The sequence below is a fragment of the Onychostoma macrolepis genome, chromosome 06 (assembly GCF_012432095.1).
Source record: "Onychostoma macrolepis isolate SWU-2019 chromosome 06, ASM1243209v1, whole genome shotgun sequence".
NCBI lineage: Eukaryota > Metazoa > Chordata > Actinopteri > Cypriniformes > Cyprinidae > Onychostoma > Onychostoma macrolepis.
In genome coordinates this window covers 30566902-30594169 of record NC_081160.1, presented here as the reverse complement: position 1 = coordinate 30594169, position 27268 = coordinate 30566902, and the positions used below count along the sequence as shown (strand labels likewise).

The 27268-nt window shown below is 34.9% G+C and overlaps 1 protein-coding gene across 2 annotated transcripts; it reads right to left on the bottom strand.

The window, feature by feature from the left end:
* On the bottom strand, positions 1 to 18214 carry LOC131542809 (ankyrin repeat and SAM domain-containing protein 1A-like). Of its 2 annotated transcripts, XM_058779820.1 has the most exons (12): positions 16409 to 18214; positions 15360 to 15458; positions 14866 to 15012; positions 14668 to 14775; positions 12179 to 12349; positions 10473 to 10604; positions 8413 to 8484; positions 8202 to 8285; positions 7764 to 7901; positions 5913 to 6092; positions 2475 to 2573; positions 1 to 992 (listed from the first exon to the last, which is right to left on the bottom strand). In XM_058779820.1, the coding sequence occupies exons 1-12, from the start codon at positions 16613 to 16615 to the stop codon at positions 843 to 845; spliced, it is 1587 nt and encodes a 528-aa protein (XP_058635803.1). In that variant the 5' UTR covers positions 16616 to 18214; the 3' UTR covers positions 1 to 842. The 2 variants fall into 2 exon arrangements, with proteins under 2 accessions (XP_058635803.1, XP_058635804.1); XM_058779821.1 differs by lacking the exon at positions 2475 to 2573 and having other exon boundaries at positions 1 to 962.
* Positions 18215 to 27268: the final 9054 nt, after the last annotated feature.

The following is a 27268-nucleotide window of genomic DNA, read 5'->3' as shown; positions in this document are numbered from 1 at the left end:
TTGGTTATTCCACTTTCTTGGGGCTGTATTCTACTCTTCCCAGTAAAACTGTATTGCATTTCAAATCCCAACCTCTAAACGCTCTAAACAGGCATAGTCTTTCTTCCGAGGGCCTCAGAGCTGCAGATGCCTGGTAAGACAAAAGGAAGCACTGGATGTGAATCGAGATTACAGACCCAACTCTTTTGAAAAACTGAAGAACTGCTGGGGGGGAAACGTGGGTCCAACTACGGGGGGGGAAAGTGATCTAGTGCTACAGGGTTCAAGGAGCGCCGATGGGAAACTGCGTTATGTTGCATTCATGACCGTGAATGTACGTAAACTTGAAAAACAGTACTAGTATTGCTGTTGCAGTCAGAGAGTTCGTGGATCTACTAATTTCTAATAAAGTTCCGCCAATGTGTCCGTCCGGATGAGGGGATGTAGAAATGCTACAAGTGTCCGAGTGCTACTCGGCGCATCAAGTTTGGAGGTTTTGTGATAGAGAACCCTCTGATACGAGGGACCGAACCGTAAACATTCAGCATAATGTATAAAATAGGGAAGCTTTCAAGAGGCGATTTCGGACCATGACGGAAGAGTTTGAGGAGGCTGGTTATACGGCAAATCCAAGGATTCCAGAAAGCGCTCATCGGTCAAGACGACAAAAAAAGGAAGGTGGAGGCGTACGGCACTCCGAGAGGGCAATGCAGGCAAGGGCCGGGGTCGGGACTGGAGTGGGAAGTAGTCTTGCCCTGAGGAAGGCTACAAATCACAGTGAGAAGGCACGGGGCACTCGAGTTTATGGGGCGTGGGGTTGAAATGGGGCAGCAGGCGGGATTGGACAAGGGCCGTGCCCTGCTTCAAAATATGGTGGTCTCATACTTGGTGCTACTCGAAGGCCTGGAGGATTCCCGCGGTTCGAAGAGCCAACTGGTGCTGCCCAGGGACTGCAGGTCCGTTTCCGGCTCCAGAGGGTCGATCTGCCGGAGAAGTAGGAGCGAGGAGTGAGACTGCAGGAGAGAATGGCAGCCAACGGAAACCCACATTTCACAAAAGTGAGGAGATGGCCGTTGAGGATGAACACCATGTAGGAGAAATCACCGTAGATATGGACAACAACACTGATATCTGGACCTGATGCTGGTTTGAGTGTTTATACGCAAGCAGATGCTCATTCTAGCTGCTACTTAACAGACAAATGTTCTTGCAAATGGATTCTTAAATTCAATTTGCACACAATCTTCATCTTAAAATCGTTTAGTCGCCTGATACTGTCATTTCAAGTTGTTTTCAAAAAAGTGACGATTTTGAGTTTGATAATAAAAAGTGTAAATGTAAGATAGCAATCTCCAATGTTGCTGACGCAACATTTTAAGTATTGCTTAAAACGCAATACTCTGTTTTTGAAAAGTCCTCTCAATGACATTGTTAGGCGACGCAAACTTTACTTTCTAATAATTTTAAAGACATTGCTCCAGGCATGGTAAACCCAATTGAAAAATTGTGTAGCGATCTGTGAAGTACATCTATAACTGAATAAATCTTGTGAAAACATATCTGGGTCACATTTCACCCCAAAATCCCTTCAGAAATTACATTTTGCATACATTAACATGAGCCTATGTTTAGAACCATTAGAGTTTTGCACTGTGACATTATTTCCAAGACAATTATGCACAAAATTTTAATTACCATAATAATGCATATGGATGTTTTATTTTTTACTGTGTTATTGTAAGGATTAAGCAATATTAAATTCACTACAATGAAGTATAAATACTAAAATAAGTTTAAAAATTAAAAACAAATACAAAATTTTATTTAAATAATATAACAATTTAAATAATATATTGCCTACCTGTATTTATCATTATGTGTGTGTGTGTGTGTGTGTGTGTGTGTGTGTGTGATTGTATGTGCATACACACATATATTTGATTTATTTGTGTGTAAACACACACATTGTAATAGGCCAAATATATTGCCCTTTATTCAGTTCTTAATAAATGCAAAACAACTGAATACAATCATTTAATAATTATTTTGTTTATGCAAAATATAATATCTTATTTCCTTTTGATTCTCGAGTGAAATATCACCTGGACAGGTATGTTCTTGACAGGTTTCCTGAGATTCTCTTAAACAAACCTTACTCTGTTGACATATTGAGAACATCCTCAGGCTAAAACAAGAATTTGCCAATGACACAACATATCCTCATCCTTGAATTCTGTACATGATTGCAACCTTTAAATCCTCTTGAATTTAAACGATTTTACTTATACCACATTTTAAAGTTGTGACCTGTTGCTAGTGTCAACCAAAAATGTACATGGGGGGGGAAAAAATAGGTGGATAACAGTGAAAACTGGAAACATAACAGGAAAATTAGTAAAGTGAATAAGTGGCAGGGAAGAGAAAGCCAGAGACGTAGCAGGAAGAAGAGTGCTGGAGAATGTGAGGAAGAGAGAGAAAGAAAGAGAGAGCAGAACCTGAACTCCAGGGCTGATAGAGGGCAGCGGGAGGTAGGAGGGGCGGTGGGCAGAGCACGTGTGACAGTAACAGCAGCGGCATTCAAGCACAGGTGCACCCTGGGAAGGAGGACCGGGCAGAAGCACAGAGACACAGATTACAGGCTTACGGCAACAAAATAAAGTAATATAAGACATGAAAAATATAACGGAATTGGAGGTGACACCTCTCGACACAATTAAACCTGTTCCATGTGGATCATTTCTATAACGCAGTACATTTTACCACCCCATCATATACAGGTGCATCTCAAAAAATTAGAATATCGTGAAAAAGTTATTTTTTTGTAACTTATTTCAAAAAGTTTAACTTTCATTTATTCTAAATTCATTACATGTAAAGTAAAACATTTCAAAAGTTTTTTTGTTGTAATTTTGATGATTAGAGCTCACAGCTCATGAAAGTCAAAAATCCAGTATTTCAAAGTATTTGAATATTTCCTAAGATCAATCAAAAAAAAAAAAAAAAAGGATTTGCAAAACAGAAAAGTCCAAGTTCTTTAAAGTATGTTCATTTATGCACTCAATACTTGGTCGGGGCTCCTTTAGCACAAACTGCAGCATCAGTGAGGAGTGGCATGGAAGCGATCAGCCTGTGGCTCTGCTGAGGCACTATTGAGCCTTCAGCTCGTCTGTATTGTTGGATCGACTGTTTCTCATCTTTCTCTTGAAAATATCCCATAGATTTCATATGGGGTTCAGGTCAGGCATGCTGGCTGGCCAATCAAACACAGTAATATCACGGTCAGCAAAGCACTTGGAAGTGGTTTTGGCACTGTGGGCAAGTGCTAAAGTCCTGCCGGTAAAGGAAATCAGCATCTCCATAAAGCTTGTCAGCAGATGGAAGCATAAAGTGCTCCAAAATCTCCTGGTAGACGGCTGTATTGACTTTGGACTTGGATTCTGTGCATCTCCACTCTTCCTCCAGGCTCCAGACCTTGATTTCCAAATGAAATGCAAATTTTACTTTTATCTGAAAAGAGGACTTTGGACCATTGAGCAACAGTCCAGTTCTTTTTCTCCACAGCCCAGGTAAGATGCTTCTGACGTTGTCTTGGTAGCCCTTTTCCTGAAGATGTCTGAGTGTGGTGACTCTTGATGCACTGACTCCAGCTTCAGTTCTCTCCTTGTGAAGCTCTCCCAAGTGTTTGAATTAGCTTTGCTTGATGGTGTTCTCAAGCTTCTGGTCATCCCTGTTGATTGCACACCTTTTCCTACCATTAAATATGCTTTGATACAGCACTGTGAACAGCCACCTCTTTCAGGAATGACCTTCTGTGACTTACCCTCTTTGAGGAGGGTGTCAATGATTGTCTTCTGGATCATTGCCAAGTCAGCAGACTTCCCCATTGTTGTGGTTTTAAAGAACAAGAGATACCCAGAATATTTACTGTAGGGATGGTCATTTAATGAAACTCAAATGTAAATATTCTAATATTTTGAGATACTGGATTTTTGACTTTCATGAGCTGTAAGCTCTAATCATCAAAATTAAAACATTTTACACAAATATTTTACTTTACATGTAATCAATCTAGAATACATCAAAGTTTCACCTTTTGAAATAAGTTACAAAAAAAAAAGATAACTTTTTCACAAAAGTTATGCACCTGCATGTCTAAATAAAATACTACAAAATTTTAAAGATGGAAATCACATGATCTTTTATCACAGTTCAACAAGGTGAATTTTAAATGGTTTCACTACCTTGGTTTAAGCTGATGTTTTTCATCCTGCACTTATAACATTAAAAAAAAAAAAACATTCTTCATTTCTTTTCCCTTTTCTAATCAATGTGTTTTCTTGGGAATAAAATTTGTTTTTGGTGATTTTTTTTATATTTGTCTCACTCTAAAACATTCAATCTAGTTTGAAGGTATCGTGCTAATCCAGATATCATACTAATTTCTCAATTACAGAAATTAGTGTGATATCAACATTTCAAAATGTTTAAACAATATCAGAACTTTTTAATCTCACAATTAACTTAACTAGCCCTTGATCAACAACGCATAACTTTAGCTCTTAATTTACTTCATTTTTATTGTCTTGCAATTCTGCAAATAATCTAATCATATTTAAGAAAGCCTGTGCTTGACCAAACATATCTTTGAACATCTGCTATATCCTTTTATACAAGCCTTAAAGTTCAGAAGGTACTGCAGAATAGAAATGACCCAAGGATGCAGCTTGTTGAAACAAATTAACACAAAAATTCATCTACTCAGAATCAATTCCACATTAAACCGGGCACAAATAAGAAGGCGTGTGCTGTGATTATATTGTGTCACTAATGACTCAAAATACCCAAATGTAATATAGACATTTGTTAGAGTAGATGTCATATTTAAACTGACATAAATGCAAATGAAGCTGCAAAGGAAGCAGTGTAACTGAGAGCATAAACTCCAGAAAATAATGCTTATGAAAATAATCTGCGACCAAGGACTTTAAGACATTTAGGAAAAACCCTAAGAAACTGTGAATCAGTTGTACCTCTATACTTCACAGCCATTAAATATGACATTTACTCTGACTAAAGTCTATCGATTCTGTCTGTTTTTTTTTTCAATATCCATTTTTTAAATATTTTAGTTTAGGTTAGGTTTTATGGACATCATCTCTGACAAGCTGTCGATTAACACACATAATCATTTTGACTCATCTCACAGTTTGTATAAGCAAGCAAAAATCATGTTTATAGTGATGCACTCAAAATGGAGGAAGATATATTGCAATAAAACTTTAAAATATAGAAAATACACAAGGTTTCTAAAGTAAAAAAAAAAAAACTTTAACATTAGTTACAAGAGACTTACAAGCCTTTAATATTCCAGTAACTTTCATACAATATGCAGAAGGATACCAAGATGGGAGTTTTACATAAATCAAACTACTAATCGCGATTAATCGCATCCAAAATAAAAGTTTTTGTTTACATAATATATGTTTGTGTACTGTGTATATTTATTAAATATATATAAATACACACACTTGCACATATATATTTAAGAAAAAAAATATGTTTATATATATAATATAAATATATAATATAAATTATATGAATATAAATATATACACGCAAATACATGTAAATATTTTCAAAATATATACTGTATGTGTGTGTATTTGTATATACACAGTACACACACATATATTATATGAACAAAAACTTTTATTTTGCATGCGATTAATCTTGATAAAACAGTAAAATAAAACAGTTTTGTACAGAATCAGAAGAATTTTGATTTAAAAAAATATACAAGCTGCAAATTTCTGCTGTTAAAGCCTATAGACATCCATTGTAAGTGCAATACTGTAAATACTGTTTTCTGAGGCAATCGATCAAATATATGTGAACACAATATATTCATGATGCTATGATGAAGTCATACTCACGGTGGAGCGCCGCATGCTGTTGCGGGACTGCGAGGTGGGCCTGTTGGTCTTGGGTTCTATGTTTTCGGAGGCTGGACCAGCATATGAACTGTGACGACGGGACTTCTGTGCCTGGAGAGCCATCTGATATGCCACCTCAAACGCCTGTCCCAGCGTCAGGATGATCTCATAGGTCTGTGTCTGTACGGGGAACAGCCATTAGTTGAGTCATAAAATAATTACACAATGCGTGTTTTCACTCTTAGTAAGGCTATAAAAAGTGGCAGAGAAAACTATATTGGACCTTACAGTCAAACCGCAACCTGTAAGTGTTACTCATTTTCACATGTGAAGAGGACAACCAATCACAACAGAGCTCATTTACATAAAGCAGTACATTGTTTCATTTTAAGGGTAAGAGAGACTGAGAAAAAATGTAAATAAAATTGTTATATTTATCAAAATTAAAATCTCATGTAGATTCAATTCAGTGTCAGAAAAAATTTAATTAATGAAAAAATACATTTTAAATGACATATTAAATATCCTGTGTAGATTAAATTCAGAAAAACATTTAGTTCAATATTAAATAAAATATTAAATTAAATTAATCTATCTATATCTAAAATAACAAAATGCATATAAGACAACAAAAATACATTTAATTAAATAATCAATGAAAATTAAATTACATTTTGGTGAAAAACACCTTGACACAAGCCCTTAGCCTATAACAGGGAACTTAAATGTAGTTGAAAAAAAAAAATCTTCTCAATCACATGCAAACAGAACACTACTTAGCCCAAGGGCCGCAGCCATTCAAGTAAGTGTTGATATTACGTGGGTAAATATATTTGATGTATGGTATTAAAGTTTCAATAGCAAATACCAAAATGTGTTTACACAGTAGCTAGCTAGCCAGTAAATCAGATATGCTACATGTAAGCTAGTTAGCACTATTTCATTAACAATTTATAAGGGCTAGGTATGCTAGCTAGCTCAAGCTGTGATGCTCTAGCCAGATTTCTGTTATCATACAGAAGCACAGTACTGGTCAAAAGTTTGGACATATTTGGACAAGTTTTTGAAAGAAGTCTCTTATGCTAATCAAACCTGTGTTAATTTGACCCAAAATACAAAACAGTAATGTTGTGAAATATTATTACAATTTAAAAGAATAGTTTTCTATTTTAATATATAATATTTATTTAATATATGTATTTCTATGACGCTTCAGCATCATTACCCCAGTCTTCAGTATCACATGATCCTTCAGAAATCATTCTAATAGGCTGATTTATTATCAATTTTGGAAACGGTTGTGCTGCTTAATATTTTTTTTTATAACCTGTAAAAAAAATTCAGGATTCTTTGATGAATAAAACATTAAAAAAAGAACAGCATTTATTTAAAACAGCGATATTTTTTAACAACTTTTTAAACTACCGTTCAAAAAGTTGGGGTCAGTAGTTTTTTCTTTCTTTTTTTAAAAAGAAATTAATACTTTTATTCAGCAAGGATGTGTTAAACTGATGAAAAGTGATTGTATAGACTTATATAGTTAGAAAAGATTTCTGTTTTGAATAAATGCTGTTCTTTTTAAGTTTTTATTCATCAATGAACACATGCTTTTATGTTGCTCAAGTTCAAGTTCTACTTACAATTAAATCAAAGTCAGAAATGTCATTTTTAAAATTTCATGTCAACTTATGACCAAATAAATTGTTTATATTTATGTTTGTATATGATACAGTTTATTTAAATTTTCAATGAATTCCCATAAATTTCCAAAATTCCCCAGATGAAGTTCCCATGGAAAGTTTCCGGAAATGTTCCAGCACATTTGCAACCCTAGATAAAAATAACACCCACCACTTCTACTGTAGTGAAGACGTGGCAGAAGTGATAACCAGACTTCAGATCTTTTGTGATGTATGCAAATGTGCAAAGGTCATCCGGATCCTGGGCTGCACAAGAGATATTCTGGATCTCATGCTCTGCAACCATCGCCTGCAAAAGTATAAAAATACTGAGCGAGTCCATCACAATTCTCAAACATCCGCAAAAAACATGAGCACTTCACTAATTCATAACCATACAGGGCTATGTAACCATATATAACCATAATCTATCATTCATGTCTGTGCCACAAATAGTGCAGGATGGGTCACATGTCGTACAAATCTCTAACTCTGATAGTGATGCTTAGGAAACACCATTAATAATAAGAATCAGTTTAACTCTCCTGGTTTACACTAAGGTGAAGCGCTATTAACTTTAGTTACAGTATGAATTGGTAGCTGCTCATACCTTGGTGGCTGCGTCAACAAACTTGACTCCTCTGTAGGTGATATTCAGTATTATGACAGGACCTTTCCGGTGATCCTTTGATTTCTGGTAAACATTAAAAGGCAAGAATTTATTTAAAAAATGATTAATGGACTCACAAAACTGTCTTAAATATTTGTTACATTTTGTGCACATTGTATAATAGCATATTGACTAATATATGTTTTTGTACCCTTATTCTAGCGCAGGCCTCCTGTGTAGATTCAATTCCTCGTAGGTCTCGGATGATCACAGACCCTAAATACTGGAAAAGGAAGAATGGAAAAATATATTTTGTCAGAAATGTACATTTATTCACCTAGTAGATGTTTTTTTAGCATGTTACATGTGAGGAATAGTAAAATAAAAATAGAAACAATATAAAATTCAAACTAAATAAATTGCAATTTTATGAAATATTACTACCATTTATATTTATTATTATAAATATTGTAAAATGTAATTCATGCAAAGTTGAATTTTCAGCATCATTACTCCAGTCTTCTAATATGCTGATTTGCTGCTCAAGAAACATTTCAGATTATTATCAATGTTGAAAACAGTTGTCCTGGGGTGTCAGAAACTAACCCAATATTGGCAAGAGATTAAAAGGAATTTAGAAGCTGTTTTTGAAGTAGAGATTGTATTTAATTATGAATCTCTATATCTGGGTAAGATAAACTTAGATGGGTGGAACAATAAGGATAAGAAATTGTTGTTAATTTTCCTGGCGGCTAGTAAAAAAGGCATCACTAAAAAATGGCTAAAGCCAGAGTCACCCACAATACACATTATTTATGTGATGCAAAAACTATCTTTTTCATTAAGAACTCAAGATAGAATTTTTTCTAATTTGGAATAAATGGATAGATTATATTAAACCGGTACGTTGAATTGTAACAGATCTTTTAAGGTATCTTTTGGTACGAGTTGTAAGCAATATCTCCCCATGTTCTTTTGTATATAGTTGTTGTTATGAGGAAGAAAATATAATGTCTATGTAACTTTTGAGAAATTAGTTTTCAAGATTGAGGGCATACATACTCTGTATATGCATACTCTCCATAGTAACATTAATATGAATGTGTTTCCATTTATTTTTTTCTTTCTGAGAAATTATGTATGTCCTGATCTCTATGCATTTTCCTCTGAAAAAAATATATATATATATATATAAAAAAAAAAAAAAAACAGTTGTCCTGCTTTATATTTTTGTGGAAAACAAAATGAATAGAAAGTTCAAAAGAACAGCATTTAATTGAAACAGAAATATTTTGTAATATTATTAATCTATAAATCTATCATTATTAATATATCTATCGCTATTATGCTGCATAATACTTCCTCTCTCAGTTTCATCCCAGGATTCACATTTTAAAAATAACAATGACGTTCAAAAGAGCACTTTAATTTTTAATGTGGTGCTCATTAATGGATCTTTTATTATTTAAATCTAGACTCTGTCTTACTCTGGTTTTGCTCTTGATGACCTGAGTCACAATCCTTTTGAAAATCCTTTCGGGGTTTGAGCCGTACTGGTTAGTGCACACACTCTGACACATAGAAGTGTGGTGCTTGCGCAGGCACTGTGAGTCTGAAGCCAGCTCGAGTCATTTCCTGATCCACTATCATTTCCTGACCTCTCTCTATATCCTTTGGCAAATTCAATTTTGCTGAAACAGACCATCCAAGATGTAGATAAGTTTGTTTCTTAATGGAAACAGATTTAGAGAAATGTAGAATTACATCACTGACTCACCAACGGAGCCTCTGCAGTGAATGTTTCTTACAAACAAGACATTAAATGATAGACTGGAGTGGTGTGGATTACTTGTGATGTTTTTATCAGCTGTTTGGACTCTCATTCTGACGGCACCCATTCACTGCAGAGGATCCATTGCTGAGCAAGTGATGGAATGCTAAATTCTCAAAATCTGTTCCCATGAAGAAACAAACCTGTCTACACCTTGGATGGCCAGAGTGTGTGTGAATTTTCAGCAAATTATCATTTATGGGGGAACTATTCCTTTTAAAATGCTTTTTTTTTGTTAAATCAGATTTGAACTTTTTTGATAAAAACACAAACATGAAAATAATATTTTACTCTGATAGTTTTAGGGTGTATGAGAGCAACTGAAGACAGTTCCCTTTGTTAAAAGCTTGGAATCCATTCCTATTAGAAAAAGTGGCATACGTCTAGGTAAATCTATTGTGAAGTGTATAAACTGACAAATCCTCATAGAAAAGACTTACTCTGGCCTCATAAACGCAGGACTCGGTGATAAGTTTCTCAGGGTGATGGTGCCAGGTGGAGACTGTGGTATATGTGGCAGAGTGGCTGGAAGGGCGAATACTTAGACGTGAATGTCGATCTGCATGACGGTCCTAATGGAAAACAACAAGTGCAGTCACATCAAATAACAAAAATTTTAAAAAGATTCACCGTATATGTGACCCTGGACCACAAAACCAGTCTTAAGTCGCTGGGGTATATTTGTAGCAATAGCCAAAAATATACTGTATGGGTCAAAATTATAGATTTTTCTTTTATGCCAAAAATCATTAGTATATTAAGTAAAGATCATGTTCCATGAAGATATTTTGTAAATTTCCTACTGTAAATATATCAAAACGTCGTTTTTGATTAGTAATATGCATTGCTAAGAATTCATTTGGACAACTTTAAAGGCGATTTTCTCAATATTTTGATTTTTTTGCACCCTCAGATTCCAGATTTTCAAATAGTTGTATCTCAGCCAAATGTTGTCCGATCCTAACAAACCATACATCAATGGAAAGCTTATTTATTCATTATTTCATTTATTGTATAAATCTAAAAAAATTGATACTTAAGACTGGTTTTGTGGTCCAGGGTCACATATTTATATTTAAAGTGGAGTTATATTTAATGGTATTTTTGCAGCATTTTACTATTGTTCCTCCGTAAATTTAGAAGCATAATGAGTTTAAATTATTGAAAAATTGCCTTATTTAAAAGCGGTATGAATTATTCATGTTCTGTGGTGTTCAGACGTGTTACCGTGCCCCGTGGTAACAGACATCAGCATTCAAACATGTACAAGAATGAATTCTTCACAAAGACCTCATAACCATTTTAACTCATTTGTTAGAGAGCATGTGGAAACATAAATAGTAAATATTACTAAATGTGTTTCATGAAAAATTCACTTTTAGTATTCAAAATAGCACTACAAACACCACAAAATCTAAACTGAAATCTTCATTTCATTTAACAGAAATAAGCTTCTTCAAAGAAAAACGAACAATAAAAAATATATATTAAATAATAAGCAAACAATATTTTTTGTTTTCTGTTATTTAGGTCTGAACAAATGTAAATTAATTTGTCTAAAATGTCAATTTCAGACAAATGTCATTTTTAGACAGATTTTAGACAAATTTGACATTTTTCTCCCACCTGCAAAAAATTATTTTTCACTATTATTTTTTTAATAATTACTTTAATATTAAATTTTTTTTATTACCTTAATTTGTAAGAATTACAGTTGCATCAGTGTTTGTTAAGAATCAGGGTTATTAAAATAAAACCATAAAAAATGGTGTTTGTTAATTTAAATTAAATAAAAGTTAACTGAATTTTTTTTATTTCATGTAAATTTCTCATTTTAATTTAGTTTATCTTGATGTACTAAAATAACTAAAACTAAAACTAAAAAAAAACCATTGACATAAAAAAGCCCCAAAAACTACTAAAAATAACAAAAACACAACAAAATTACTAAATTTGATCTAAAATTAAAATGGAAATGGACAATCTAAAAAACTGATACAAAATGTTAATAAAAACTATGCATTTTTATTTATTATGTAATTTAGAACTACACAGTTTGCAGCATTTCTCATATAATGACTCCAATGTGATTCATTGCTTGAGAGGAGTCATTATAATCACAGTGATCAGTCACAGAGGCGCTTACATGTGAGCGTGATCTTTCGCCGAAGGAGCGAAGGGAAATACTGCCATCCTGATCCAACGCTCGGCTCTTTCTGCCTGATTCTCCCAATGGAAGCAACATGTCCATGGAGCGACTGGTGTAGGGGTCCATGTAACTGAGCGGTGACGTATTTTGAGACAACAGGTCCTGAATCTGATACAAGGTAAAACATATTTACTGTTATATCTGAATATCATGTATTGAAACCCATTTTGGGCCTTAATGATGCTAAATTGTGTCCAGTACTGCCGCTCCCTATACGCAGAGTACGCAGTTTGCGTAGGGCACCAACTCAGTTGCTCAGAGAAAAAAAAAAAATTAAAAATGTAACTCTGTATGTAGCGGGCGCGGGCACTATTTCAGAAATATATCAGAAAACCGGCGCCAAGAAAAGAAGGGGAAAAAATATGAAAACGAAGCCCGTGCTTCACTTTCAGGTAGGCTACATTCATAATCCTGTGAAACTTTTTTGGGTGTTGAGGTTAATAATGTGTTTTAATGTCGGTAATGATTTCACCACCACCAACACACCTAATATTCTCTGCGAGGTTTCATGTTCCCTAATGAAAGTTAGCCATGGTTTTAACACGAATAAAACAACAACAACAAAACATGGTTCTTGTAGCCCGGGCCATACGCAGGTTTTTATAAATCCCGAGGTCCCAAAATGGAGATTGGTATGGGGGTTCGGGGGCATGCTCCCCCGAGAAAATGTAGATTTTCCTGACCTATATGTGCGCATTTTAAGATGTTTTAAAGCTCATAAATTGGATAATAATATAGGTTTAAAACCAAGTCAGTGGGCATAAAGTAGCATAAATTATTTTTCAAGATTTATCAACAGATTCTTAAGCATGAAAATCAGATTAAATGTTGCAATGAATGATAGTTTGTTTATTTATGAATTTAATAAACTTAGTTATAATTATCCTGGTAGGCTTCAGTAAAATCAGGTGTCTAAAATGATTAAACATTAATATTTTATTTTTTTTAAATTATTCACACTGATAAAAATGAGTCTTTTCCAATAAATTTAAACTGATTTTTACATTTTATGGGCATTTTTACCTTTATATAAAGCCTTTTTTTTTTTTTTCTAAAATTGTCCATTATCTTTTGAGTCAAATTCTTACATTTAATCAGTTTAGAATAAGAATAAGACATTTGGGCTGATACCAAGCAAATGAAATCAACACAAGAGTCATCTGAAGTGGCATTTAGATGTATTTACACACTGTTTAATGCAGGACATAAATGCATTTAACCTGCAATTACAAATGCATAAATAATGTTTTGATATATTGATATTTGAAATGATTTAAAACCTTCGAGAAAGTCGAAATGTGAAATTAAAACCGCCAGTAGGTGGCAGCAAGTCATGTTAATAAGTGAGTCATTGCGATTGAACCGAATCATTTAAACGGTTGATTAATCCAGGAACTAAACACCGTCATGTTGCTCAGAGACGTAAAAGTGCTGTGGCTGTGTTTGGAATGAATTTTTCATCCTTGCAGCACCAGAGCATAATTAATATAAGGTAATTTTACAACTTCTGTTATTGGAAAAATACCGAGGTACGGACCTCGGGGACCTCATTGGTGGGTACGCCCTGTAGCCATGGTAACCGCAAATTAACCATGGTTTTGTTACTTCAAATAATAATATACAAAAAAGTATTAAGATAATATTTTTGTGGTTATAAAACAAACCTAAGCCAACAACAGCATTTAAAATGACTTAAAAGGCATTATATAAAAACAATGAGCTGAAAAAAACAATAGAACCAACACAGAAAATTCTAATACCATCACAAATACCATTACAAACATTACAAACCATCAATTTTTAACCATTAAAACCATTAAAAAATGGTTTTCTGTAGTGTGTTTTGGGACATATTCCATCAGGATTTATTGGTTTTAACAAGCCACCAATAGAAGGTGACCAATTACCAGTAGTCCATTATGTTTCCATTAAAACCAATACCAAGTCCCATTATAACCAGTAAAACCATTACAATTTTGTGATGGTGTCTATTGTTTTTTTTTCAACATTACATGTTATAAATGCCTGTAAAGGGCGCCAAAGGCCTGGTAATTGCTGATGTTTTTCTTCAACAAAAAACATGGACATCACAACCCTTACAAAAATGAACCATGGTTTTATCGTAGTAAAACTGCTTAATTTTCTTTTGTATGATTTCTGAATGCTTGAGACCATAAAATCAATCAGACAACTGTATTAATAAAATAATAGCCAAAGGTAACTGTCTAGAGCTACAATTGTAATTTGTAAATAATATAATTACAATTTATCTATTTATTTACTTTTATATTTGATTAAAGTTCTATTTTGACCCCTATAGTTGGTGTTGTTTACTTCCATAATATTTGAGGGAGGAGGCACAACAATACAATCCTGCTTAGGGCACCCATTTGGCCAGCAGCAGCAGCCCTGATTGTGTCTATTACCTTGAGTTGGGAAAAGCGGTTGGATTTTGAAGGTGCTTCCTCATACGGTCGCTCTGCTATTGAGGCTATGATTCTTTTTCTGTGACCAAGAAGGCCAATTTTCAACACCTGCATAGAGAAAAAAGAACTGTCAGTGTATCAGATCACAGTACACACACCATACAAAAACTTACACACCAGCATGAAAAGCACATTTACATTAACGATTTCGAGCTCCCACAGGTTCTTAACGCAGTCCAGGGTGCGGTAGCCGCTAGACAGGAAGTTGTGCAGATACTCTCCAAGACCCAGAGTTTCCAGCCATGAGGACAGAGAGGTACTGCCGTCACACCCCAGAGCTTTCACCTAAAGGAGGAGAAAAACGCTGTCTCAAAATAAATTGCATAGCATAGAATACATAACTCACTCTGAGAAGCCAGGAGAGACATTTGGACACTTAAGTAACACTTTAAACGTCAGAATGTGATTGCATTAGATGATAAAATATCAAACCAAGTGCAAACAAAATCTTTTTTTCAGAACTAACTTCACTTTCTGAGATATATTTGCAATGATTTTTAACCAACCAGTCCCAAGGTAATTTTAAGTGGAAGTGGATGAAATGCGTGCTTGAAAATTGTCTTTTTAAAAATAAATGCCACTCGGTTTCACACTTTGTGTCCAAATACTATTTAGGGACTGAAACGCGCTACCTTTGGGAGGCTTTTTGCTGCATGAAGGATTTTCTTTCTGTGGCCTGGGTCGGTGATGCCAATTTCATGAAGGTCCTCATCTTCCATCACGTTACTCCCCTGAACGTATGCACATTCACATCAGTTTCTGCTTTACTTCAGTTCACAAGAACAATCAAGCGTTGCATAAAAGTGACAGCAGAGGTAGTTTGCTGCAACACTTTCAGGTACATCTAGTACTTTTGAACATCAAACACTTAGTCAGCGCATTGCAAGAATATTCAAACCTGTAACCAGTTACTTCTTATGAATGCATACATGCATACACGCATATACTTATATGTATGTATGTATGTATCTATGCATCCATCTAGCTATCTATATGCAATCATATATACATATATATTTGCTGTCAAATCGATTAATCACAATTAATCTCATCCAAAACAAAAGTTCGTTTACATAATATTTGTGTGTAATGTGTATATTTGTATGCATTTGTAAATACACACACATACATGTATATATTTAAGAAATATTTACATATATTTAATATTTTAGCTGTTTTGCTTTGTAGTTTACTTAGATAGTCCTGCAATGTGATAAACTGAATGTTTTAAATGAACAAATATTCCATGTAGTCTAAGACCATAAAAATGCATAATTTGTTGAAAAATACTGTTTAAAATATTTTTATATGGCTTATAGCATGTCAAAATGCAAGTCAATGCTTGAAATGTCATGTACCCTTTTATTCTGAAGCACTGAAATTCAACTTTTATTTTGAAAATAAACTTTTAATATGGAATTATTTAGTTTAAATTATAAAACTATTTCTGTATTATAGCAATTAAATATTACAGAATTAATCAACACAATATAAAATAAAAAATACATAAATACTGAACACTCATTCAAGTATTTTTTTGAAGAAGAAGAAGAAGAAGAAGAAGGAAAAAAAAGTAACTTTTTATCATATTTTCAGCCTTTAAAAATTAGAAATATAGAAACTCACCACATCCCCTGACCAACCTGCTGTCAATCAATCTCCACACACAAGAGCCACTCACCATGTAGCGCAGGTCATCGAAGCCATTGAGCACCAGTTTGCTCTCATACTGAGGAAAGCCCACGTGTTCCAGCCACTCCCCCACCGACTGCTCCAGCACACGGCTCCCAGCTGCATCTGCCGACAAAGGATGGCGTTTGAGCAGCGAAAAACCATTTAGCCTGTAGCAGCGGCACTCGGAGGCCGAGATGTGGCACTGCCACATCATCTTTGGCCAGCAGAGCTGAGGGCAGCAGCAGCAACAGCAAGGCAGTGTCCAGGCTTGAGCGACGGGCCTCCGCTAAACGCAGGGCCCCAGATATACAGACTAAACTAGTAATGGAGATTCCTCCACAAGCCCTCACTGCAATGGAGATGAGGGCCAAGGCTGATGGGGTATGGAGGTAGACCTTGGCAGGTAGTCCTTTAAAGAAGAGCGTCAAGTCAATTAATTGGGACAATTTGGCGTCGCTTCTCAAGAAGAGGACAAACAAATGAAACAATGTCTACTCAGCTTTTCTGTATCTGATTCAAACAATCGCGTCAAGGGATGTCAGCACGTTGCCCAGACAGGAAGATCATAAAAGTTCAAGGAGAGCTTTTGGCTTGCAGCAAAATATCGAGATCTATGAGAAGCTACTAGGAAGTTGCAGGAAAGTGCGCCCTGCTTTGCCCCTGCTCTGCACCTATGAAACAAACATTCCTTTACAACGCAAGGCTCAATAAAACAGACTTGTCCTTGAAATTGGAAGCAAAATCCTTTAGTAAAGCCCTAAGAACAGCTGGAGAGTAAGAACACCAATGTCAGTGAGTTTACAGAGTCTCTGCTACTACAGAGTCATGGATCCTGAAGCCGAACCGTCCAACTCATTGATCATCAGTCCACCAAAATGCCACCAGAAGCCTTGTGTGATGCCAGCTCGTCCTTCGAAAGATCTTCATGGCACATTTTCCCATTCCTCTCTCGAGTTGTTGATGAGGAACCCCTCCCACCATTAGATAGCAGCCGGTTTGACCACTTCCCCAAGCAGTCCAAGTAGCGTTCTGGTCACGGTTATCCAAGTGCTCCTGGTCCTTCCAAGTTTAGACGCACCTCGCCGGACTAACATACCAGAGTGGAATGCACCATCGAAAGAGGTAAAACCAAGCCTTGATCCAGTGGAAACAATTGATAAGAAACCCCGTTGATGGATCGGTCCCTCTTCTTGCAGCCCTGCCCCCTTGCACAGGTTGCTCCGTTCTTCTAGAAAACGCTCCTGAGGGTCCTTCGGCCCCGATCGGGCAGCGTTCCGGTCACGGTAATCCAAGGACTGCTGGTCCCTCCGAGCTTAGACGCACCTCGTTGGGCTAACATGCCAGAACGGAGAACGCCATCAAAGCGAGGTACATCCAACTGAAATGAGGTGAGCTCCAACAATGGATGGATAACCCCATAAGAAAGCCCGGCTGACGGCACGGTCCCTCTTGTTGCAGCCCAGCCCCCTGCTCTGGTCGCTCCGTTCCTCTTGCAGACGTTCCTAAGGGTCTTGCGCTTGGGGGCAAGGATTGCTGCATCCCTGATCTGGGAACGCTCAGTCACAGCAGCAGCTGCATTCAGCGCTCACAAAGCAAAACATCCAAATGACATAGTGCTCCTCCAGAAAGCCATCGGTAGCGCATCAGTCGCAGCTGGTAATCACCTTAAAGACATCTCAGTTCAGCTGTGCATCATGTCCACTCACTGTTTCCGGCTTTCTTTCCTCTTTGACTTGCTTTTTACTCCAGTTCTCATTGACAGAGTCCTTTCTGAGAGCTCTGCAGGGCTGCCATATGCCGTCTGATGCTGAGACCCGCTGCACGGCATATACGCTCTGCTCGTTCCCAAACCCCCCTCCCTCCCGTCTCTATGCCTCTCTTTCTCTATCTGTCTCACATACACACACTCTCTCTCTCTCCGTGGCGATCAATCCCCCCCACCCCCTTTTCTCTGTCTCACTCTCTCTCTCTGCCCCTCTATCTATTCCCCGCTCCCCGTACTGATTAAAATTGCACGCAGGCTCTCTGATCTTGCTGGTGCAGAAAGGACACCATCAAAAAAAGGAACAAGAGACAAACCCAAACCACACACTACAGTGCCAGGATCAGCCAGGAGGGGAAAAATCCCGTACAGGTTCCTCTAACCCCGCACCCTGCAACCCCATCCCTATCCACTCCGCACTTAAGTGCTCCCAGAGCCTCTGCACTCTCTCTATGAAAAATTAAATCGCAGCCAAGCCACATACCACGGTAAATCATCAGAGGAATTAAATTCATGAATGTGTCACTGTACCGGTGGGGAGAGGGGGGATGCTTGTGGGGTTGCGCGTTAAACGTTAAGTCAGCGAAACGCACCGTGCACATGCTGCACTTAACGTAATCCCACCCGTGCCCACCTTCATATTGGACACATCTGAGTCCAATCTGCAGAATTCAGGTTTGCCAGACGTGATCAAACTGTAGCGCTCACGTCTCGTGCGCAGACGACGCCGACCGTGTTTTCCGTAGCGTGATGTGGTCTAATTCAGTGTCACACATGAGTGCTGCTTCATGCATGCATGTAGAGCATTATCTGCATGCAGCTGAGAGCAGGGGAATCATACGAACTGTCAGCCTGCCAGGGCGTTATTCACATACAGACATTGAATCAGGCTTGATATGTAAAGTGCATCCAAACATCTGCGGACTCAAAAGGAGGTATAAGTATTGGGGTGCATTTGATTTATTTAGCAGAAGCTTTTATCCAAAGCAACTAGCAAAACAAGGAAGAACACTAAGAATTTAGTCAACAATATCAGCAATGCCATTATACTGAATTGGTATCACCATGTTTTTTTGTTTTTTTTAACATGTAACAGTGTAGTACATATTACATACATCGAGATTAATTCATTCAGCAGACACTTTTAACAGACATGAGCAAAATTTCGCAAAAAGGAGCCAATAATTTTAGCAATGCCAGTATTTTTGTTTACTTGTACCATGGTGCTACCAATAATGTGGTCTTACATGTATAAACCATGCTTTTGATGTACTATGGTAGTATTAACTTGCAGTACGTTGGAGTAACATGTAAATGCCACGGTACAAGAAATAAGAAAGTACTCTGGCAGTACCATGGTAAGGTCTGAACATTCATTTGCAAAGACAATGGACGTTTGTGTATATAGTAATAATATAAATAAAAATTATTTAAAATAGAATAATAAATAAATGAAATAAATATATTTCATAATACATTTTATATTTTTTAATATATATATAAAAAATATAAAAAATATATAAATATATAAAAAAGTCAAAATTGTGATATATACAGTATATATGAAAATTATATAAATTAATAAAATAATATTTAATGATAAACGTATATTTATCATTCTTAATATTTTTAAAATATTTTTTACAAAAATAAATATTTTTCCCCCTTTCCTCCAATATCACAGTCTTCCTCTTAAGAGCTCTTCAGCTTTTTCCAATAAACAGTAGACTTTAAAAATGGCCTATGGTGACACAGTAAGAATTTGAGGCGTGATAAAAATCACATATTTCAGAAAACACTGGCATTTTCATCACCAACAACAGCAAACAACTCAACAAGCGTCTCATTACGCACAGACTCCCGTGAGAATTTTAAGGACAATGTCTCACAGAACAATAGCACTGTCTGTTCCTTTGAAGTGATCCTCTGCTGTACAATTTCTAAATAATTGTATCTCTCCTAGAAAAGTCCATTAAAATATAGTGCTCTCTCGCCATATATAGCAACTACCTTGGGAGGCTCCACTCAAGAAGAAAGAATATCAAGTCCTAATTACTGAGTATCGTTGCGATGGCCACAGTAAATGGATCGTGATCTCATCTTTTTAAAGTAGGCCCTCGGAGCCCGTTGTGTACCGGAGGGTGTCTGTGTCAAAATATCAGGTACAAAAATATCAGACAGACCAAATTGGGGTGAAAAGTGTGAGCCTGTTCTTGAGAAAGAAAACCGCTGGTTGTTAAAGACCCTATAGTGAAACCGACCCGAGGGATGATTCAGCCAAAGCAAAGATTTGTGGGCTGTCACAGAGGCTAGACTACTGTTAACACACTAGATTAGTTGTTTAGACATATTAATATGATTGTTTATAACCAGGCTGTCAATGTATAAACATCAGAATTAATCTCATAATGGTTTGCCTTTAATGTGCCAAATGCTTTCATTTGCCTCTAAATATCTATATTTTTCTTTCAAAGACGTATTTGTTTCCTCTCTTAAGAAAAAGTAAAAAATAAATGCAACACAAAATAATGAATTCCTTCTCATTTTTTCTCCTTTACCAAATAGGAGCCAATCATTTTAGCTTTTTTTTTAACTTATACCATGGTGCAATAACAACATCACTGTTTGTTTTGTATTCTTTGAAGTACCTTGGAGTATTATGCAAATGCCATGGTACAAAATACAAGAAAGTACTTTGGCAGTACCATGGTACAGTAATGGTATCACAACTAATCAGAATAGTATCAGAATATTTTCAATAACGTAATATATATTATAATACTAATACAAATACAAAACTATATAACAATATAACTATAAAACAATATAAAACTAACCCTAAACTAAAAGAATATTTATTAATAAATGTATTAATATTTATTTTATATTTCTTGCAAAGAGACACATTTGTTTCCTTTCTTAAGGAAAAAAATTGCACACAACACAAAAACTGTTTTCTCAGCAAATTTTGTAACATTGTTTTGTTAGTTTATAGGTTATATAGCTTTGATAACAACATACAAAACAATCTCCAAAACCCTGGAGAATTTAAGGTACATTTCATTCCTTTATCTCAAATAGTTAGAGATAAGTTTGATGTATGAAGTTAGTTTGAACACCCAAAAATTAAAATTCTGTCATAATTTACTAAAACTATCAAAAATATTCAGTATTTGAAATATAGCTGAAATAAAATGTAATCTAAAAATTAACCTTAAACAAAAATGTTGACCTAAATGAAAAAAAAAAAAACTAAAGCACATAACATTAATAAATCTTGAAACAAAAAGTGAAAATATAAAAATAAAATCATAAAAACCTGATGTCCAATGTATGGACAAAGACATTTTCAAAACATCTTTTATGCTCCACAGAAGAAAGATCATCATACAGGTTTGGCATGACATGAAGTAATTATTTTTTTTAATCCATACATTACACACACACTTTGCAAAGTCATTCTATTGACATTGCTTGTGTGTGTGTGTGTGTGTGTGTGTATATCATCATTCATATGTAGCTTATTTACCTTCCGATGCAGGTTGATGCTCCTTGGAGATCTCAATGCCAGCAATTAGACTCATGATCTTTTCAATCTACGATACAACATCAAAAAAAGAGAAGGGTTATAAAATGCAGTTAAATATTTAATTTCACTGTAATCTGCCATGACAGGTTAGTCTTCATTGGACTTCGTTAGAACTGAATTCATAATTCATATGTGTTGTTTGCCAAGACAACAACACAGAAAATCTTACTGTAGAAGAAGGAGTTTCTCCTAGAGAGTAAAAAAGAATATTATCAGAGACACCTCGGTTTGGTTACAGCCAGAACTGTAAATGTTTACGAAAAGGAATCAGCAAAAACCAATTAATAACCCAGTCACCCTGAACGATATACAAAAAACACACCGACTAGACAGGCAAACCCGAAATCACATTCATAGGAACACTTTTCCATCCGTGTAAGAGCTTGAAGATTACTCTCCAATCAATAGACTTGTAGGAGAGGCCTGAAATAGAAAAACGCTGGTTTTTGATGTAATATTTAAAGTCTGGCAAACTCTTCTGCTGTGTGCTTGTGGCATCAACATGCTGGCAAGCCCCTAGATTCATTTAGCAGTCAGATGCCACGGTCCACGTGCTAGATCCCCTCAAGCCATACAGGCCTTTGCATTTCCCACTCTCAAGTAACCTACATACTGTACTTACTTCTGTACACTTTTCATGTCTGTCCATTATAGAATGCACAATGCATCATCACGCCGTTATACGATACACTTCCCAGAATCCCTCAGCTGTCTGTGTTCATTCCAGGCTTCATCTGCTCATACGTGTTCAGAAGTGCAGACATGTTACAGCTCACATTAAGAGAAGATTCTATATTAAGGTTAACGTTGAACGCAGGACATTTATACCAAAACTAGGCTCAATCTCAACTTGAAATCAAAATGAACTCTATTTACTTTTTCTGCACTATTCATGCTATTCCAAGAGAAAACGAATCAATTCCTATCAAATAAAATGAAGTCCCATACCACATACTGTTTTATTTGGAAAGGCATAGCATTTGCAAACCCATTTTACTTTTGAAATATTTTTCATATTGACTTCAAGATGGATTTATAACAATACTGTTGGTTTCATGTCAGAAGCCCTTTATTGTGGTGGACGACGAGTACTTTGAAAAATGTAATATTGTAAAATTTACTTTCTATGTTTATCTTGACACAAAAATGCATCAGTATAAACTCCTTTATACCAAATTTGAAATATTATACAGTGACCATCCTTTGTTTTGATTTTATACTAGGTATTTTTTAATTAGATGCCATATAAAAAATTCAAGCAAGTATAATTTAATATCATTAATCATTATTATTAATAACATTTATATACTATTATATTTTTGTTAATATTTCGAATTAGATTTTATTTTTATATTTTACATTTTCTCTTTAATTTAAAGTTTTAGTAATTATTTTGTGCGTTTTTAAATTTTTTAAATATTTTTAAATTAATTTTGATTTATTAGTTTTAGTCTATTTAGTTTTAGTTATTAAATGAAAATGATAAATGTTTTGGCAACTCGCTGAAATATAATATGCTTTTTTAATATTTTATTTTATTTCAAGTAATGATAATTAAAATAAATTGGCAAAATTTTCTGTTTTTAGTTAAAAAAGCCCTAAAACAACACATTTAACAGAGATGGACTACAATAATTGAAACTTTGACTTCAGTTTCTGTCAATGCATTTATTTTTTGCTTTTTAAACAGTGGGACCAAAACTTTTAGTCTGTTATAAGCATTTTTAACCCAGAATATTCCTGAAGGGTAACGGATTCTCATTTACAAACATACAGTGTGTAAGAAGGACTTCATATGTCGACTGCAGATTTCTTCAAAAATGTGTAGAATTTAGTTTTTGAGGAACGAACTGAAGTGTAGACTCATGTAGAGAGAGACAGAGACGTAGTGGGAAAGTTATTGCGGTCGTAGCCTCCAGCCATGGAGTTCCAAAAACAGTTCATGAAAGGCGAGCATTTTCATTCTGCAGAGACAGCAATAAGGAACATCACACAATGTCCAACCTAATGAGTGAACACGTAGAAGCCAGCAGCTTGAGAAAATGTGAAGTCGGGGGTAATAAAGATTTCATACAGCTCTGCCTCCTCCCATGTGCCAGAGTAGTAACAAGATTACAGGCTTCAGAGACTGGAGTGATGGCCAGTGGCTTGCTGACACCACAGAGCCACTCTGATTAAAGCAGAGACACCAGGACACTGGGATGTGATCTCGTTCTGAACATTACACAGTTTGCCATTTTACAGTTCATAAGAGTGAAGATACCAATCTATAAATGCGACCGTCAGTAGATACCTCCAAACTATTTGTATTAACAATCTGAAATACCACGCATATCAGAAAATAAAACGTTCTTCAAATTTAACATTATTGTAGCCAAGTTTTGCATCAACAAATTGCTTTTGTATACCATATTAAAACTAGGGTTGTTAGTCAGTTTTTGTATTAAAATAATTATAAACATATTAAATTATGCAAATTACTTCATTTATTAAATTATTTATTCATTAATTAAATTAATCACTAAGTCAAATAAAGAAATAAAACAATTCAAAATAAAGAAAGAAATTAAATAAAAAAGCATTTACATAAATTTTAAGGTTTTAGTTTAGAAATGCTTTCTCATTTTGAGCCTGTAAAATCGGGCTAAAATAATTAATTAAAAAAATTCTAATAAGCATAAGACATCAAACTATGAAAAGACATTTCATACTTCTAAATGTATTGTTTTATCTAAAGAAATAAGAGTTTAAGTGTTTACTGGGTAGTACACATTCAATCTGCAATATATTTTTCTTTGGTAATAAGCAACAAGTCATGGCGCATAATGGCATTTTAATGCATTATTTTGGTTATAATTACCTGCATGTTAAATCGGCAGCTTTAGTGTTAACCATTTGCTCCCTGTACTGTCCTACCTGCATTCTTGTATTCACGCAAATGCAAATCAATTTCGATTTCGATGAAAAAAATGAATGGAGATTGCAGCTAATTTGCAAAAAAAGCTCAGTGAACATGCAGGCCATGTGTGTGGAACAGGCTGTAAAGTCTCAGAAGCTCTCTGACAGGTGAAAGCATTTGCCGCCCACTTCTTTTCCCCCCGTGCACATCTTTCACTTGCCGTCTGAAGATACGTTCCCCCTGACATCTTCCGTTTGCATATGAATTATGAAGAGACTTATATTGCCATCTGTGGAAAGCATGTTTGACCGCTCACTCAAACACAAAATTATTTTTAAACAGGTCTTCTGCGGAAGTTCTGAAACATTAACACACTGCTATAGTCACACTGACAGAGTTAAAACTATGCATGGAGGAGGGATTCCTTCACATACATTTAAGCATGACCAATACTGTCAAGAAATTATTTCAGTATCAATGTTTGAGTTATTTTATTGTGTAAATCTCAATGATATCTGATTCTGAAATAAAAAATTTTTTTAAAAACTGTATTAATGTTTCAGTCATTATATCAAGTAAAACTGATGAAGGTGTGGGAGTTATCCTTTTTTGTTTTGAAGTTGGAACTGTTTTTTGGTCGTTTTTCCCACACACCTATTGATTATCTACAGGTGTGCGAGGGTGATTAAAATAAAATGAAATAAAATAAACATTTATTCATGTCAATCTTTATGGCAACTGATTTTAAAATAAAATAAAACAATAAAAATACTATAATAAAATAAAATTATTAATGTTTGAGTCATTTTATTGCATAAACCGGTTTTGTAATTGAAAGTAAAATAAAATATAAAATATTTTGATGTGTAAACCTCTATGCCAATTGGTTTATTTTATTATAAACTTATTTTAAAATAACATTAAATTACATTTTAGTATAAACTTTTGAGTCATTTTAACTTGTAAACCTCTATGGCAACTGATTTAAATTTAAAAATTAAAATTAAATAAAACAAAAAAATAAAATAGTATTTGAGTATTAACATTTGAATAGTTTTATCATGAAAACCTCTACAGCAACTAATTGGATCATCATGAGCTGAACGCCTTGAATATTGTGCGTCAAAAGTCAAATTTATAAATGCATCAAAACTTTTAGTTTGTCAATCTCTTGCAAAAAAAAAAACTATTGTACCATGGTACAGTAATACAAAAAAAAAAGTACATTTTCATTCATATACTGTACCATGCTAGTTACACTGCATTTCAATCACATCAAAAAATAGCAAGGTAATACTGGATGCTGCCACAGTACAGGCATATAGGAGAACATTTTTTATATCAAAAAGATCACACGGTTCAGAAGTTGTGTCCGAGGAAGGTTCATTACCGTGACTAACGCGCAAACGCTGATGCAGCTGTTTTGCGGCGGGATACGGCGTGAGCGTGTGCCAGCATGTTGGCTCTGTCTGGCTGTATTTTAGCACTCAGCTCAGAGTTGGTTTGAATCGGTGTGTTAACAGCAGGACCACCTCGTTCTCGCAGTCATTTCTCCAAACCCACCAGCTCTCATTTTCTGCCTCCAGCTCTCTGACTTATAGATGTCATCTATATATAATGTGAGACAGGACGTTCTGAGAACAGGACACTCCTGAGCGCTGTATAGATGATCTGACAGCAGCTCTATTAAACTGGTTAAATCTACAGTTTGAATAATGCTCCTAAATCTGATAATATAATCCTTCCCAGCAGCACCAGAGAATAATATTTCATAAAGCTTTGCGTATAAATGTGATCAAAGTTAAGAAGCGATACGTGTTTTTATTGCAAAACGGATAGTTCTGATTCTGAATTCCGATTGGATGAGCTGCGCAAGTCAAGCATTTGTAAAATACTCGAAATATGCACTCATGTGACTGCACAACTGAATTTAATATTAATGTGCCAAGTTACTGCATTATCTTCTTCTGTTTAGCAATGACCTAGAAACCCTAGCAAGAAGCTAGAAAAACAAAGCATCCGCATAGCAACACCTTGGATACCAGTCAGATCACTTATTGTTTTAGTATTTTTTCTATTATAGTTCTTATTAATTAACTTTTATTTTTATATTTTCATTTTAGGGTTTATTTTGTTATGTATTTTAGGGTTAATTCATTTTGTTATATGTTCTTGTCATTGTTATGTATTTTTTAATATAACTATTTAGGTTTAATTTATTTTTTTATTTCAATTTTAGTTTTAGTTCAGTTTTAGTTTTATTTATTTCCAGATAGATAGTAATTTTAGTGTTTCAACTTAAACTAAACAAAAATGAGAATTGTTGTCTTGACAGCTAATTGTTTGAGTTTAAAAATGGTTTTCATTAGTTTTAGATACTCTTAAAAAAAATCAATAAATTGAAATAAGGCTGAAATAAAATAAAATAATAATTTCACAAGAAAAATATTTTAAAATTAACAGAAATGTTACATAACTTTAATAAATAAGTTTCAGCTGAAGTACTAAAATTTCTATCATTAGAAATAAAATAAAAATAAATAAATACTATTCAAAAAATATATATATATATACAATATACAAATAATCGTAAATAAAGACAAACAAAAGATAACCA